This window comes from Mauremys mutica, chromosome 2 (genome assembly GCF_020497125.1).
Source record: "Mauremys mutica isolate MM-2020 ecotype Southern chromosome 2, ASM2049712v1, whole genome shotgun sequence".
NCBI classification, from domain to species: domain Eukaryota; kingdom Metazoa; phylum Chordata; order Testudines; family Geoemydidae; genus Mauremys; species Mauremys mutica.
Window position 1 is genome coordinate 235,892,322 of NC_059073.1, and position 14,553 is coordinate 235,906,874.

General features: G+C 42.5%; 1 protein-coding gene across 1 annotated transcript in view; it reads right to left on the bottom strand.

The window, feature by feature from the left end:
• Window positions 1-7,944: 7,944 nt before the first annotated feature.
• LOC123363988 (ATP-dependent translocase ABCB1-like) overlaps window positions 7,945-14,553 on the bottom strand; it is a 56,361-nt gene continuing 49,752 nt past the window's right edge. The window contains exons 25-29 of the mRNA XM_045005669.1: window positions 14,314-14,470; window positions 11,900-12,097; window positions 10,820-11,026; window positions 9,697-9,843; window positions 7,945-8,245 (exon numbers count right to left, since the gene is read on the bottom strand). Of these exons, the coding sequence (XP_044861604.1) occupies window positions 8,048-8,245; window positions 9,697-9,843; window positions 10,820-11,026; window positions 11,900-12,097; window positions 14,314-14,470 (907 nt within the window). The 3' untranslated portion in view covers window positions 7,945-8,047. The remainder of the gene's footprint in view (window positions 8,246-9,696; window positions 9,844-10,819; window positions 11,027-11,899; window positions 12,098-14,313; window positions 14,471-14,553) is intronic.

Consider the following 14,553-nt stretch of genomic DNA (forward strand, 5'->3'; position numbering starts at 1 on the left):
AGTCAGCCCAAGCCACGGTCTCTCCTGGTCCTGGTACCTGGCTTCTCCTTAAGGTCTTTGTGGGCTTCTATTCCAACTCTCTCTCTCTCCACAGGAGCCTTTAACCAGGGCCTGCTGTTGCTTGAACCAGCTTTCCCAAATAAGTCTGTGTATCTCCATATCCTTCTGTTTGGTTCTCCAGGATTTCATGGGCAGCAGGGTCTCGAACTCTTACCGTTGCTAGTCTGCCAGTCACCTTTCTAGCCGGGGTACTGACCCCTGGAGTCCAGCTCTGGGATGGCACTAACTACAACCATCCTGCAAAGAAGACACTCTGCAACACTCTATGGGATTCATTGTCCCCACCATCTTGCGAATATCTCTCCTTTACTACAGTCCTCCAAACACCTTGTGTACCCTTGGTCAATTCATCACCCACAGTCCTCTCTCCTCCCCTTATCTCAGGTGTGACCATGTCCCCAACGATTCTCCACTCCGACGTGTAATGGGGTTCAATTCACACATCTCTGGCACAATCCTAGCTGGTGAGGTCTCTTTTTGAATTAGGCTGCTGCATGGTAGTGTGCTTCCTCATTGGGTTGGTGTAGCCTCTCTGGTGGACCCAGTACTATAGTCACTTCCTGCTCTAGGACCCACATCGCTCCAAAGGACCACGGCTTTCCTCCTTCAGTGGCACAGTCCTTCCCGGCCTTAGCCTAACACACTGGGTTTCCCCCTTGCCTGGGGGACCTGCAGATCCTCTGATTTCAGCACGCACTTTAGTTGGCAACTTCAAATTGTCTGGGCGCTACTTACCTTGTGGGCCCAGCAGTTGCCTCTTATGCCCTTGCCTGACAGGGGCCTCTAGCCTGTGAACACCCAGTAGCCAGCCAGGAGCTGGTCTCTTGCTCCCACTAGTCCACTGCTAGCAGCACTGCTCTGTCCAGGGTGCTGGCAATTCTCTCAGCCCTCCAGAGACAAAGTCTTTCCCCCGTGGGCTCCCAGCAGAGAAATGCCCTCCTCTGCCCTGCAGCTCCCTTTTTATGTGGCCCTGCTTGGCCCTGCTTGCCTGCTCATTCAGCCCTTCTCTGATTGGTTGCCTTCTGCACAGCCTCTCTTTTGCTCTATTAACCCCTTAGAGCCCAGTATTGGGGCAGGCACCCCACCACAGTGGGTAAAGGAATGCACCTGACTGTCTGAGGACCTAACAGAGTCAGGGCGGGAGGGAAAGGCTGGAAGCAGGCAGCCTCACCTATAGAGCACTTCTTGGATTAAACCCTGTGCTTTCTTGGCTACTCTGGCATGCCTGCAAAGGGCAGAGGAGCCGGCAGGGAAATAGTGCAGCAGAGCTCAGGGATGGTTAATCCCCCAAGCAGTTAACTGACCCAGAAAGGAGAGGAATCTTGGAGAGGGAGAAGGCTGCTCCCCATTGCCCAAAAGCTGGGCAGAAACAGTCAAATTGCAAAGTACAGGCAGGAGCAACAGAAACTGCCCCAGTCTGGTGCAGTGGAGGCAGAGAATCTGGCAGCAAGCAGGAGCAGAGGAGGTATGGCCAGAGCATGTGGAGCTGATCTGCCTCCACAAAGCTGCAGAGAGAGAGCAGCCTGGATGCCCAGAATTGTGGGAGACACTGGGCTGCAGAAAGTATTCCATCCAAGCCCCTTAACCACTGACTTGTACAGTGTGTGTGTTAGTAGTGAAAGGACTAGTTCTACCATTAGGGTTACTATGGCAATGAGTTCCACATCAACTGGCATTTAAGTGGCAGGTGCTGGAACAGTGGCAATCATGCAACAGTTAACTCTGCTTGAAATAAGTCTAACTGAAATGGTAGCTGTAGTGCCTGTGCCCCGGGGGTGGACTTATATGGGTGGACATGAAGTATGTTACAGTTGTGCGAGGCTACAGGGAGAGCAGCCTAATAAATTTCTCCAGTGTAAGCAAAGCCTTTTGAAAAGTTTCTGCTCTGTCATTGTGTCCCTTTTTTCTCCAGGTGTAGGAGAATGAATCAAGACACTGCCAGATCTCTGTATGTGTCATTTGATCCCCTTTTCCTTTAGGACCAGAAAAATTAGTATCTGTATGATAGCACCTGGCACTAACAATGCAGCAGCATTAGTGGTTGTAACAATGTTGTAAGCGCTAGTGTAGATGTGTTTGGGCATTTTTATCACAACACCATGAAAACCTTCTCTGAACAGGTGGTAAAAAAGTTCCCAATCCCAGTCTACAGTAGTGGCTTAGCACTGGTGCAGCAGCACTGTTATTGTAAAACGTTTACTAAAGTATTGAGTGTAGATGCACTAGGGTATTTTGTAGCTGTTTTTCAGCACCATTGCATCTATTATCCATGGCATAAATTCTAATGTAGATCAAGAACAGACATTTTTGTGTCACAAGGATAGCTATTGTGACAGATTTTCATTACCAATCTGCCTGGGCCATAGTTGATCAGGCTGGGCCACAGGATCTTTTAAGGGAGGAGATGACGAAGCACACCAAAGGTCTAAGTTTTTAAAGTTTTATTAATAAAATAATGAAATACAGCAGAGAGTGCTGGGAACGCTCCCACGTCACTCAGGGGAAGAAAGAAAGCATTAGAGCACAAGCCCTAACCCACTTTCATTCTCACACACACACAACCCAAAACTGGCCAGGACTGGGTATAAAGTAAGAAGAAGAGGGGGAGGGGTGGATTGGAGTTCTTGCCCTGGGCCCAGGTCGTCTGGGGAATCCACTGTAATCTCCAAATTGCTCCAGCTCTTGGGAGGGTTTTTACGTCTTGGGTTCCTTTGGGGGTGTCGTCGTCCAGGGCCCTCTGTGCCTGGTGCTCTTTGTACCAGTCCCAATTGGCTTGCTGTGGCCTTCTCGCCTGCCCAAAACACATGGGCTCTGGAGATTTTGTTTTCCCTTCTGTTGACCTTCACCATCGCTGCCTTATTCGCTCTGTTTTTGCTGCTATCTTTGAAGCTTTGCTCCACTTAGTTCTCCTCTTCTCATGACTGGGCAGCTGTAGATTTCTCGTCGAGCCCATGACCTTGGGCTGGGGCCAGCATCTTATCTTCACACGGAGCTAGCTAAAGTGCTGAGTTAACCTGTTCTCTGCTTTTTTCTTTCTCCCCCACCCTCGTCTCTTGGCCTATCATACTCCTGCAAAGGAATCTTTCATTTCCTAACTCACACAAATTTGACCCTCCCCAAAATGCTTTGTGATGCTTGCAACAGCGTTAGCCAAATACAATGCTCATCTGCCTTCCCCGGGGAATCCCTGAGGGAGGGGGCCATTGGGGTGTGATACTATTTTCTGAGTATAGATAAGGTCTTTGAGAGAGACAAGATGAGTGAGACAATCGCTCTTATTGGACCATTTTCTGGTGGTGAAAGGGACAAGCTTTCGAGGTTACACAGTCCTTACACAGAGATCTTCTTCCTCCTGAAGAAGAGCTCTGTCAAAGCTTGAAAGCTTGTCTCTCTCACCAAGAGAAGCTGGTCCAATAAGAGAGATTTTTCTCATCCCCCTTGTGTCTCTAATGCTATGTCTACACAGGCAACTAGACACCCTCGGCTGGCCCGTGCCTGCCAACTCAGGCTTGCAGGACATGGGCTTCGGGGCTGTTTCATTGCTGTGTGGACTGTGCTGAAGCCTGAGCTCTGGGACCTTCCCATCTCACAGAGTCGTAGAGCCCGAGATCCAGCCCAAGCCCAGAAGCCTACACAGCAATGAAACATCTCCACAGCCTGAACCCTGCAATCCTGAGTCGACTTACATGGGCCAGCTGAGGGTGTCTAGTTGCTGTGTAGACATATCCTAATATCCTGGGACCAACACGGCTACAACAACATGGCATACAAGGTCTTTGAGAGCACTTTCACTTCAAACCCTCCAGCAATGTCAGGTGAATAGACCTTAACGAATCTGCAGAATATTCTCATGGTTCCCCCTAAGTAGGTAAATTCATATCCCATTAACATTTAAACAGGCCAGCTCTTGAGTGACAGGAATTTTCCTAACTACTGGTATGACATAAGACCGAAAAGCTCTCCATTAGCCAGACATATTCACAATTATAAACACATAAGCAAAAAAGTCATTGGTACAATATATGTCAATTACAACCAAGACTAGACAGATTATTTATTGCCTGTCATGGATTGTGTCACAGAATTTCATAAACTTGCTCAAAATTTAAATTAGACTCATAAAGCTAATCCCTGGAAAACAAAGACACACTGATTTAGCATTTCAGCTGAATTGATTAAACTCATTATTTTTTCATTTCTGTAAATTATAGCAAATCTGTTTTTAACAGGGAGAAAGTTTCTAAGGATCTGAAGGTTGCAAATGGTGAGTCCAATGAAATTTTTCCTTATCCCCGTAAGGCCGTCACGAAGTAGCTTCTTTATGGACTTATACAATCCTCTGCAGTTTTGAGATTGGTATGAATAGGAGTTTTATAGACTGTAGAGGAGATGAAACATTTGGGAAGGAAACGATGCTGTTAAACTCAGCTACCGCTCTGGAAATTGTTTGGCTGACAACCTGGTGACAGGTAATCCAAAAGTGTGGATATCAGGGGAATGGGGAACTTCAGCACCCATTGGGATTGTCCTACACTCATGCAAATAAGAATACAAGGACATTTAACTCCTTAACACCAGTGGAATTGGCATCTCCTACTGTCAGTTTGTCTAAGTATTTAATTCTATGCTCCTCACCATGGCTGCAGTTTGAATTCACATGTATCGGTGTAAATTTGATTCCTGACCCCAAAGAGTTAATCAAATTTGACAGCAATTTATGCTGAATTTACAGGTGAGTTGAATGGTTAATTATGTGGTGTCTGCTCTCCAAAATCTTGGCACACGTTTGCTCTCTCAGGACTTCATACATTAGCAATAACCTAGCATGCTTAGATAAGCACTAACTAGGGTGACCAGCTGTCCTGATTTTATAGGGACAGTCCCGATTTTTGGGTCTTTTTCTTATACAGGCTCCTATTACCCCCACCCCATCCCGATTTTTCACATTTGCTGTCTGGTCATCCTAGTACTAACATAACATACGTTGTGACATACATGTTTTATGCCCCCTCCCCCTTCTTCAATGGGTTTGAGACGCCATTAGAGTCAGTGAGTAGATGTCGGCTGGTGTTTTTTTCCAGAATGCTGATGACACCCAGCATTGTGGGCCAGGCTCTTGGCCACATTGGTGCAAACTGGCCACATTGGGCAGGGAAGCAATCCTCTTAAGTAGGGGAACCCTCTGGCTGTGCAGCCCAGACAGCCTGCAAACTGGCCAAGATACTATCTAGTGCTGCAGAGCGGCAAAGATGCTGCCCAGTGTAGCAGCTGTGGCCAGACAGAAGTGAGTGGGGCTAAAATGCCATTTTAGCCTACAGGTCCTGTGGCGTGGCTCCTCTGTCTTGTACCCGTTGTTGCATGTTGGGTCCAGAATTTGGCAGCTGCAAAGGTGGCTTAATACCACATTTGCCTCTTCACTGCTGGCCAGTATCTCAGCTGTCTCTCCAGCTGATCTGGACTGAAAAATGCCGGTGGGTATTTTCAGTGGTGGGGTAAGACTGGGGTAAAAATGAGAGCAGGCTGCTGGGGGGTGATCATGGTGGATTGGGAGAAGCTACAAGAGAATATGGCTGATTATGGGACCCCCAACATGAGTGAGAGTGTTTGGCCATCATTTGTTACCAAAGCTTGCAACACAGAGATCTGGTTAGATTTATGCAGCACAGCTCACATACCTGAACAGGCATTTGATTGTGTTGGGTTTCTGTTGGAAATCTGAAGAAGTGAAGAGTTTGTTCTGTTTTCTTGGTAACTGGCTGTTTTATGTTGTCTGGGATTCGCTTTTGGTGTGTTTTGTTTTATTGCTCTTGATTGTAATTATAAGTGGAGATTTATATTGGTGTGTTTTATTATGTTTACACAGAAAATAAATAAATATTGATTCTTTTAAGTAGTGGGGCTGTAGAAGTTGTGGAAGATGAAGTGAACCAACCCATGTTACCTTCATCGTATTTGCCATTTTCCTGTTAAATTTCCTCCTTCGAAATACAAGTGAAGAGGCCAGATGTATACAGTGGGAGGTTTTCCAGATTCATTTTTTAAGAAGTGAGGTGCAGCCACAGAGCCGTGTCCTTTCTCCACACAGAAGATCAGCATCATCATTGAACGCACACTCCCAGCATAGACTAAAATACACTAAATAGCAAAAGCTGGTTGTTTTGGCCCCAGCAACTTCTAATCCCACAATATTTTAAAGAATGATCTGATACTTGACACCTCCAGGCCTTTTATTTCAAAATCATTTTTCCAGCAATACAGACTTGATTGAATTTGGCTGGCTGTTGCCACAGAAGAATGCACTGATGAACAACGTTAAGCAACATGCCAAGAATGACGTACATACAATCATCTTCCTGTATGTCATATGTAATGCTGATACCTTTCTCTAAGATGGGACCACATGTCTAATGGATGTGGCAGCTCATATGTACTGTCGGTGACCGAAGCAAAGCCCTTTTCTAAATCTTTAATGTCCAATTGTGCATGTCTCCTCAAATGTTTTGCCCAGCTCTATTAAAACAAGTTCAAAGTTATCAGACTGGAAGCAGATTGAGCAGTGAAGCATTTTGGCCTCTACTCTACATTATCTGTGTTGATGTGACTATGAGATCCCATTAACTAGCTACAGATGTTTCTATAGTTCATACATTACGTGGCTTTAAAATAAAGTAAGTTTGGCAATCCTCTCTGTGTCATATTTGAATGATTTTCCACATTCTTTACTATAGGCTTCACCTTTACAGTAAACAGACTTAACAATTGGTTCCAGTGTAAAAACAAAACCAGACAAAGAGAGACATTTGATTCCGGTTTGGATAATGGGGAAACACTGTGAGAACAGCCATTGATTTCTCTATAACCAGAAGTGAAAAGTCACTTTCCTGCACACGTCATGGTGGTGCCAGCAGAAACTGACCAGCCCTTCCCAATGTGTCTACAGGGTTTCAATGGCCCATACTGGGAGTAGCCCTTCCTGGTAGCTGCTGAGAAAAGCTGATTGGGGATGAGGATGAATGGGGGAAGAGCGACCACATGTATTTTGGCGAGGTTGAGAGCAAAGTTTATATATTTTTTATATTTTGTTTCCCTCATAGACCTAGAAGCTGGGAAACAAAGGGGCAAAAGACATTATAATTATTTTTAATTTCTGTCTGTTACAAGTAAGCAGAGGCATCTGAAAGTGTGAAATATTCCAAGCTCCTGTAGGGTGTAAATACTAAACAAAAACCAAAAGTGGTTTTGATTTTGTCCTTGGCAAACCAAAAGGTGAGTTTGCCAAAAGCAAACCCAAAACAGGGCTGCCCGAGTCTGTCTCTCTCTCTCTTAATAAGTAGATGAGATATGTTCCTCAACTGTTGTTTAAGGTTGACTATATTAAGGGACAACACTCTGATAATAAAATATTATAAACAGAGCTGTGTAAACCGTTATGACTATAGATAGATCGATCGTTTCTAAAACTCCATTAAAAAGGTGAAAAAATGTTTAAATCTAACTTCATATGGTCAAACCCCCACACAGTTTTTTGTTAAATAGCTATTTACATGGTTGACATTAATCAGCTCCAAAAGGAGCCATCATGGTCATTGGGCCAATGATAATTATTTTTAAGTCTTTTTGAAATAGCCTTAATGGTTTCAAAAGAACCAGAAAGTTCTCTTAGGTCAATAATACAGGTTTTAACAATAATTTATAAACAAACAGTTTGTGATCTATTTTATCAATATATATTTCCATGAAAGGCTTGTAATCACTAATATAAAAGCAGTTTAAAATTAACCAACACGCCCCAAAGGATTTTACCAATAGGATTAATTAACACTAAAGCTGTGAGACAAGGAAAAAATAAATGTCTCTTCTCTGTTTTTTTACTACGTGCCTGTGTTTTGAACCTGGAGACATCTCAGTAATGAGCTGCATCCTTAGTATGATTTAGCTGTGTGTTGTGTGTGTATTTATATAAATATATTAGTTTGTAACATTAATGTTAATGAGAAACTTGTGCATTTACAAGTGCATAGTAATGTCCTTCCTTTGCCAGCAGCTGGCTGTGCGTCCCTTGTTCCACTACTTTTCCATTATGAATCACTGCTATGACATCAGCGTTCTGGACGGTCGTCAAGCGGTGAGCAATAATAATGCAGGTTCGACCCTTCCTGGCATCATCCAAGGCTTTCTGGACAATCTGTAGACAGATGCAGTGAAAAACTTGTTATTACTTGGAGAATCTTCCCTTTCATAGGTAACACCTTTGCCTTTGGGTGTTCCTCACTGGGGTTTAGGAGTCAGGACTTCCCATGCATGAAGGAGGCCTCAAACAGAGGGGCCTGATATTACAACCTTTATTTGTGTGAGTAATTCCACTGAAGTCATTGAGACTACTCTCATGAACAAAGGCTAGCAGAATGAGGTCCATAAGAATCTAGTGTGGACCAACATAAAACTTAGATCAGTTATCTGTGATATTGGCTGCTTACCAAATGTATGTGTTATATTTGACACTGCATGCTGTCTGTTTCCAACTACATGCCAAATTTAGAGAAATTAAGAACCTCTGTTCTCCCTGCCATATGCCCTTGTCCAGGTGTTTGTCAGTTAGACATGCACAATACTTAGATCAGTTTGGAGAAAGCAGACCAGTCGAATACATAGACATGACTAAAACTTGCATGTTCATTGATAGTACCAGCAATGCCAGATACTTCTTGTTAGCCATAAAAATCCAAAATTCAGGATCATGACATCTGGCTCACAACTGGATGGTGGTTTCCATGGTGGCATTTTTCACTTCTGCTGCATCCCCATCCAAATGAACAGTTTATTCGTCCCTAATGAGTCTCCCCCCTCTCCTGGAGATGGTGGATGCAGTGAGGAAGCTCAGCCAGCTGAGCAGCAGAGGATAGCTTAATTACTCTCTCTTCACTGCACAACATCTCCTGAGAAGTAGGAGGTGTTGCTGAAGCCTTTTTTCCAAGGCAGCTGCTCCTGTGTGTCACCTCTTACCCTCTGAATGCAGGTCGATCAAAGGGCTGGGAAGTGGACAGAGGCTTCTTCATTGTTCCATTCTGTCCTGACAGCCAGCAGTTCTACTGGCAGAGCTGATCCCTCTTGCTCTCTGTAGCAACACCTGTTCACCCAGATAGAGCAGGAAATAGTGCAGAAAGAGACCACTTTGCTGCTAGTGCTGCTGGCAGAAGGGAAGAGGAAGGCGCCTCCTCTAGTAGATCACAGTCTACTGTTTGAAGACACCTGTCTCAAACGCAAAGTTGCTAATTGTGAATGGGATTTTCCAAAGTGCTCAGCATTGGCCTAACTGTGAACCCATTCAAAAAGTGCCATTGACTTCATAACTGACTTTGAAGGAACTGAGGCAGGCCAGAACTGAGGAGTTCTGAAAATCGCATTTTGTCTCAAGCCCCAAGTGTTGCTGGCTACGAACAGCTCCCAATTTAGACAGCAGGAGTTGAAGGCACTCTACACCTTGCAAAAGCAGGCCGTAGACAGAGAGCGAGCTAAGGATTGTTCTGTGGAACTTTCAAAATTGTATTGTAGATGGAGCGCCTATGTTCTTGCAGTGAAGCGTTCAAACCCTGTAATTTTGTGTGTATTGCAAATGGTAGAATTCATATTACTAACCTTTTCACTTTCTGTGTCAAGAGCAGATGTGGCTTCATCCAGAAGTAGAACTGCTGGCTTACGAACTAGAGCACGAGCAATTGCTATTCTTTGTTTCTGACCTCCAGAAAGTTGTGCTCCTTTGTCACCTACTCGGGTATTATACTTCTGTATAAGTAAATATTCATTGTGAAGGAAAGTCAGAAACAGAAAGTTATATTTTTAATAGTAGATAATGTACTATATTAAGCATTTCCACCATGAAAGAAAAAAGAATAATGTAATTGTTTTTAATAAAAAATAAAATTTAATAAGATTTTATTAAGTGTTTGAATCAAAATGCATTTCCATAGCTACACGTATTGATAACTGCTCTGTAAAGAAAATTCATTTCAGCATCAGAAAAAGATTAACTCCCAAGTGATGCAACCACTGATGTGTCTAGTCAAAGACACCTGTACTTAAACATATAGATCTTAAGAGACTTTTATAACTTCAAGGCCCTAGAGACGCACACTCAGGAGGTGACCCTTTATTTCTTACACGTCCAAAACATTCTTCTAAGTATATTTTCAAAAACTAGGTGGTAATGAAAAAGAAATATTGTTTTTTTTCAATTTTCAATTTCATTTTCAATTCCATGCAACTTTACAGGAAGCCCGATTTCTTTGGGCTTTTCCAAGGTCTTTCTTCACTTTGAGAACTAAGTCCATGGCAAACATTAAGGTTAAAATGTACTTGAAACATTTTACCTTTCAGATAAGACTAAAACTAGAGAAAGTTTCAGCCAAAAAAGGAAAAAGAATTGACAAAGTTCATGAGGAAATGAAAATAAAGGTTTAGAATCAAATGTCTCTTTTATAGTTGTTATATAACATCACTGTGGTAGAGGAAAACAAGAAAACTGGAGCTCAGATTTTGCATTTGAATTAGCTAATTATGAATGCGTCTGTGTTAATACACATTGCAAGTTACATTTTTAAACATCAGCTTCCTATTTTCCTCTTTGAGAACTGTATCCAGAAGAAAATAAGCTTTTCTGAAAAAACCAAAAAGCATATTGTTTTGCATTAATGGGAGTTGCTTAGATAGGTCACAGTCAATATTTACCCCACACTGAGAATGGAAAGACATTTTCATTTACCTCAGGGAGATTTTCTATGAAGGTGTGAATATTTGCTGCTTTAGCTGCCTCTTCAACTTCCTCCTGACTGACAACTCTACTGTTGTCTCCGTACTGGATATTTTCAGCAATGCTGCAGTCAAACAAAATAGGCTCCTGGGACACAATACCCAATTTGGACCTTAACCATTGCAAATGCAAAGTCTTGGTATCGAATCTATCTGCAAACTAGAAACAGAAAAAGGGAAAAATCATTCCCTGCAGAATGCAATACTCCTCCTCAGGAATACAATGTAAATGTGAAACACGAATCTGTAAAAATTCTCTGACCTGTGTTAGAGTTACAGTAAAAGTAAAGTGAACCACTTCTGATCAAATAATAGTTGACCAGATCTTTCATCCAAAATTGAACTGAACAAAACTCTTTGAAAATTCAAAAGAAGCTCAGATAACCTTTTCCTCTCAGAAGTATTTTTGTGGACATCTGCTCTGCTAGCTTCCGTAATAGATGTGGAATTGCCAATCTATAATGAGATGTGCCCACAGAATTTCCATCTTTACTGATGATGACAGGGACCAGAGATCTCATGAGAAAGTCTGTTCATGAGCTTCTTAGACCGAGACGGTTGAAGAGCTCCAATAAGAATCCACATCTTTGGGCATTTATTCAAACATCCTTTGACTCACCATCTCTAGGCTATTCTTCTTGGAGCTCCCATCATCATTAATAGGACTTGCATCAAAAGTCTCATCAAGTGATGAATTAGACCTCAAGTTGTGTCATGTTAACATGACTACAGGACTAGTGACAAGGGTTACATTATGGGAAGTATATTCTAATGCCGCCTCCAATATATCAAGTCTATCAACAAAGAGATGCAATCTAGTGATCTAAAGCCTGGACGGGGAGTCAGAAGATCCAAAGTTCTACTCCCAGCTCTACCTTAAGCAAGTCCCAAGTCTTCTCTGCAGTTCCCGGACCTGTAACAACACTCATCCACCTCAAAGGAGTGTTGTATGGATGATTAAATGTTTCTAAAATACTTTGAAGAACAGTTCTATAAGCTCTAAGCGTTAACAGCTTCACAAATCTCTTCTTACCACTTGTCCTGCCATAGGGTCATAAAATCTCTCCAGCAGCTGAATGGATGTGCTTTTGCCACAACCACTGCTCCCCACCAAGGCTAGCGTCTGTCCTTTATTAACCTTCACGCTAAGTCCTTGCAAAACATGAGCTTCTGGTCTTGTAGGGTATACAAAATGGATGTCCCTGAATTCAATGTTGCCATCAAACTGACTCTGGAAATGGTAGAAAATACAAATGTATGACAGAAGACCTGTCTATCTTGTACAGAAGCATCAAACACAACTCAGTATGGTCATTTAAACAAAGGTGTTGACAAGTCAGTTGGAAATGGTATGGCATTTTCAAACCCAGAGCATTTTTGTCAGTTTATTATTGCTTAAATATGCAGTGACATGGCTTGGTATCTTCTGTGTAAAGGACCTCTTTGTTGAGTGGTTCTTTTCTGCATCTCTCTCTCATTTATATCATTCCTTTTCAGCCTGGTTCACAAGGACTAGCATTACTTTAGGTAAGTAAACAACCCTAATACCTCTCTTTTATGTCATCCTTGCATATAATCCAGACACTATCACTGTGTGTGGAAAACATAGTTCCTGTCCCTGGGAGTTCACTCTCTAAATAGTGTAATTTAAACACACAGTACACAGGATGAACATAGTACAAGGTGAACATCAGATCTCAGATTGGGTTAAACATTTTTACTTTGGTGGATTATTCATAGTTTTCAAGGACAACCATGTTTTCAGTGTAGGTTTGAATAGGGAAAGGGTAGCTGATTGGCTCTTTTATGTAGGAAGGGAGCTCTGAGTATGAGGTAGCAAGGAGTAAGACTTGAAGACAAGAGTGAGTGAAGGAGATGTTAAGAGAGACTATGGGAACCTTCTCTGATGCCTGGGGGATCGGACAGCTCCAGGACCACAATACCAGCACTGTCAGTACAATGGGCTCTTACAGCACCTAGAGAACTGGACTTCCAAGGTTTAAACTCTTTGGGCCAAATCTTAGCTTAATTGCAGCCAAAGGCAGCTGCTTCACTGGCATCAGGATTTTGCCCAGAGTGGTTTCACTTTCAATTAATGTCTTTATCCGCAAGAAGATATTTCCCCTGAAGCATTAGCAGTCTGGGCATATGGAGCTGATTCAGGAAAGTAGTCAAGCACACGTGTGACTTAAAGTTGTCCACATGAGTTACTGGCATGCTTACAGTATGTGCATGAGTCCTTTTCTGAACCGAGGCCACTATCCAAAAGCTAGAATTCTAAAGCAATTTCAAGTTTCTGAAAGTCTGGTTCTGCTTGTAAAAGCATTTATGGAAAGCACTGAGACACAATATGAAATGTGTTCAGTTTACAAATACAAAGATGAGTTTCTAACTGTCAACACTGGACTTTGAGAGACAAGCTGGGTTCTTTCCATCTCACATATAATCACCAGGAACAAAAGGTTCTGCAGGCCAAGTTACGTCCTCATTAATACTTGTGCAACCCCTTTGACTTGAATGAGGTTACACAAATGTTGTATGCAGTGTTGTTGTAGCCGTGTCGGTCCCAGGATATTAGAGAGTCAAGGTGGGTGAAGTAATATCTTTTATTAGACCAACTTCTGTTGGTGAGAGAGACAAGCTTTTGAACTTATACAGAACTGAAGAAGAGCTCTGTGTAAGCTCAACAGCTTGTCTCTCTCACCAACAGAAGTTGGTCCAAAGAAAGATATTAACTCACCCACCTTGACTCTTTGTTACACAGATGTAACTGACTGGAACTTAGCAAACACATCTGCTGATGATGCACAAGAAGGGACAGAATCTAACTCACGCTCCCCCAGATGTATAGTTTACAGGACCAAAAAGCAGTGAAAACACACTTGTATTGCTAAAGAAAGCAGTTATAACTCTGGGCTTGTCTTCACTACCAGGGAGATCGACACTGTTGCGATTGGTTCAACGGGTGTCGATAGCAGAGTGCTCTCTGATCGATTCTGGTACTCCACCGGAACGAGAAGAGTAAGGTAAGTCGATGGGAGAGCATCTCCCATCAACGCAGCACAATGAAGACACTGTGGTAAATTGACCTAAGCTACATCGAACCCAGTAACATTATTCACATAGCTGGAGTAGCGTAACTTAGGTCGACTTACCCCAGTAGTGTAGAAAAGGCCTCACAATACACCCAACGGATAGAACCGGTGAATGAAATGTCATTCTTCCAGTCATTTTTTCAGAACAGAACTGTACTTAAAAGTATTCTGTTAATTTCTCAAGCAAAAAGAGAATATAAAATATTAAGTTATTGCTGTTAAATTTTTACCCTACCTGTCTGGTCATGTCTTCTGTGACATTGCAAAAGGCAATTTAACAAGATTAATACAATTAAGGACAATACAGTACCACCAGGTTTGTTCGTTTTAAGGACTTTCTGAATTGCCTTACCAGTTTTGTACCCTCTTCACTATAGCTGTCAATTAATGGTTTCCGATTCAAAAGCTGAAAGATTCGTTGGGCAGAAACTTTAGCTTTGCCGAAATCTGGTGCCAAAGAAGTGGACTGCCCAACATTCATAGCACTAAATAGAATTGAAAGAAAGGCTCTGAAAACCAAACACAAAATATCTTTCAGTTCATTTAAAGAGAGACTTTATTATTGTTCATAAATTATAAATATTGTTTTCCT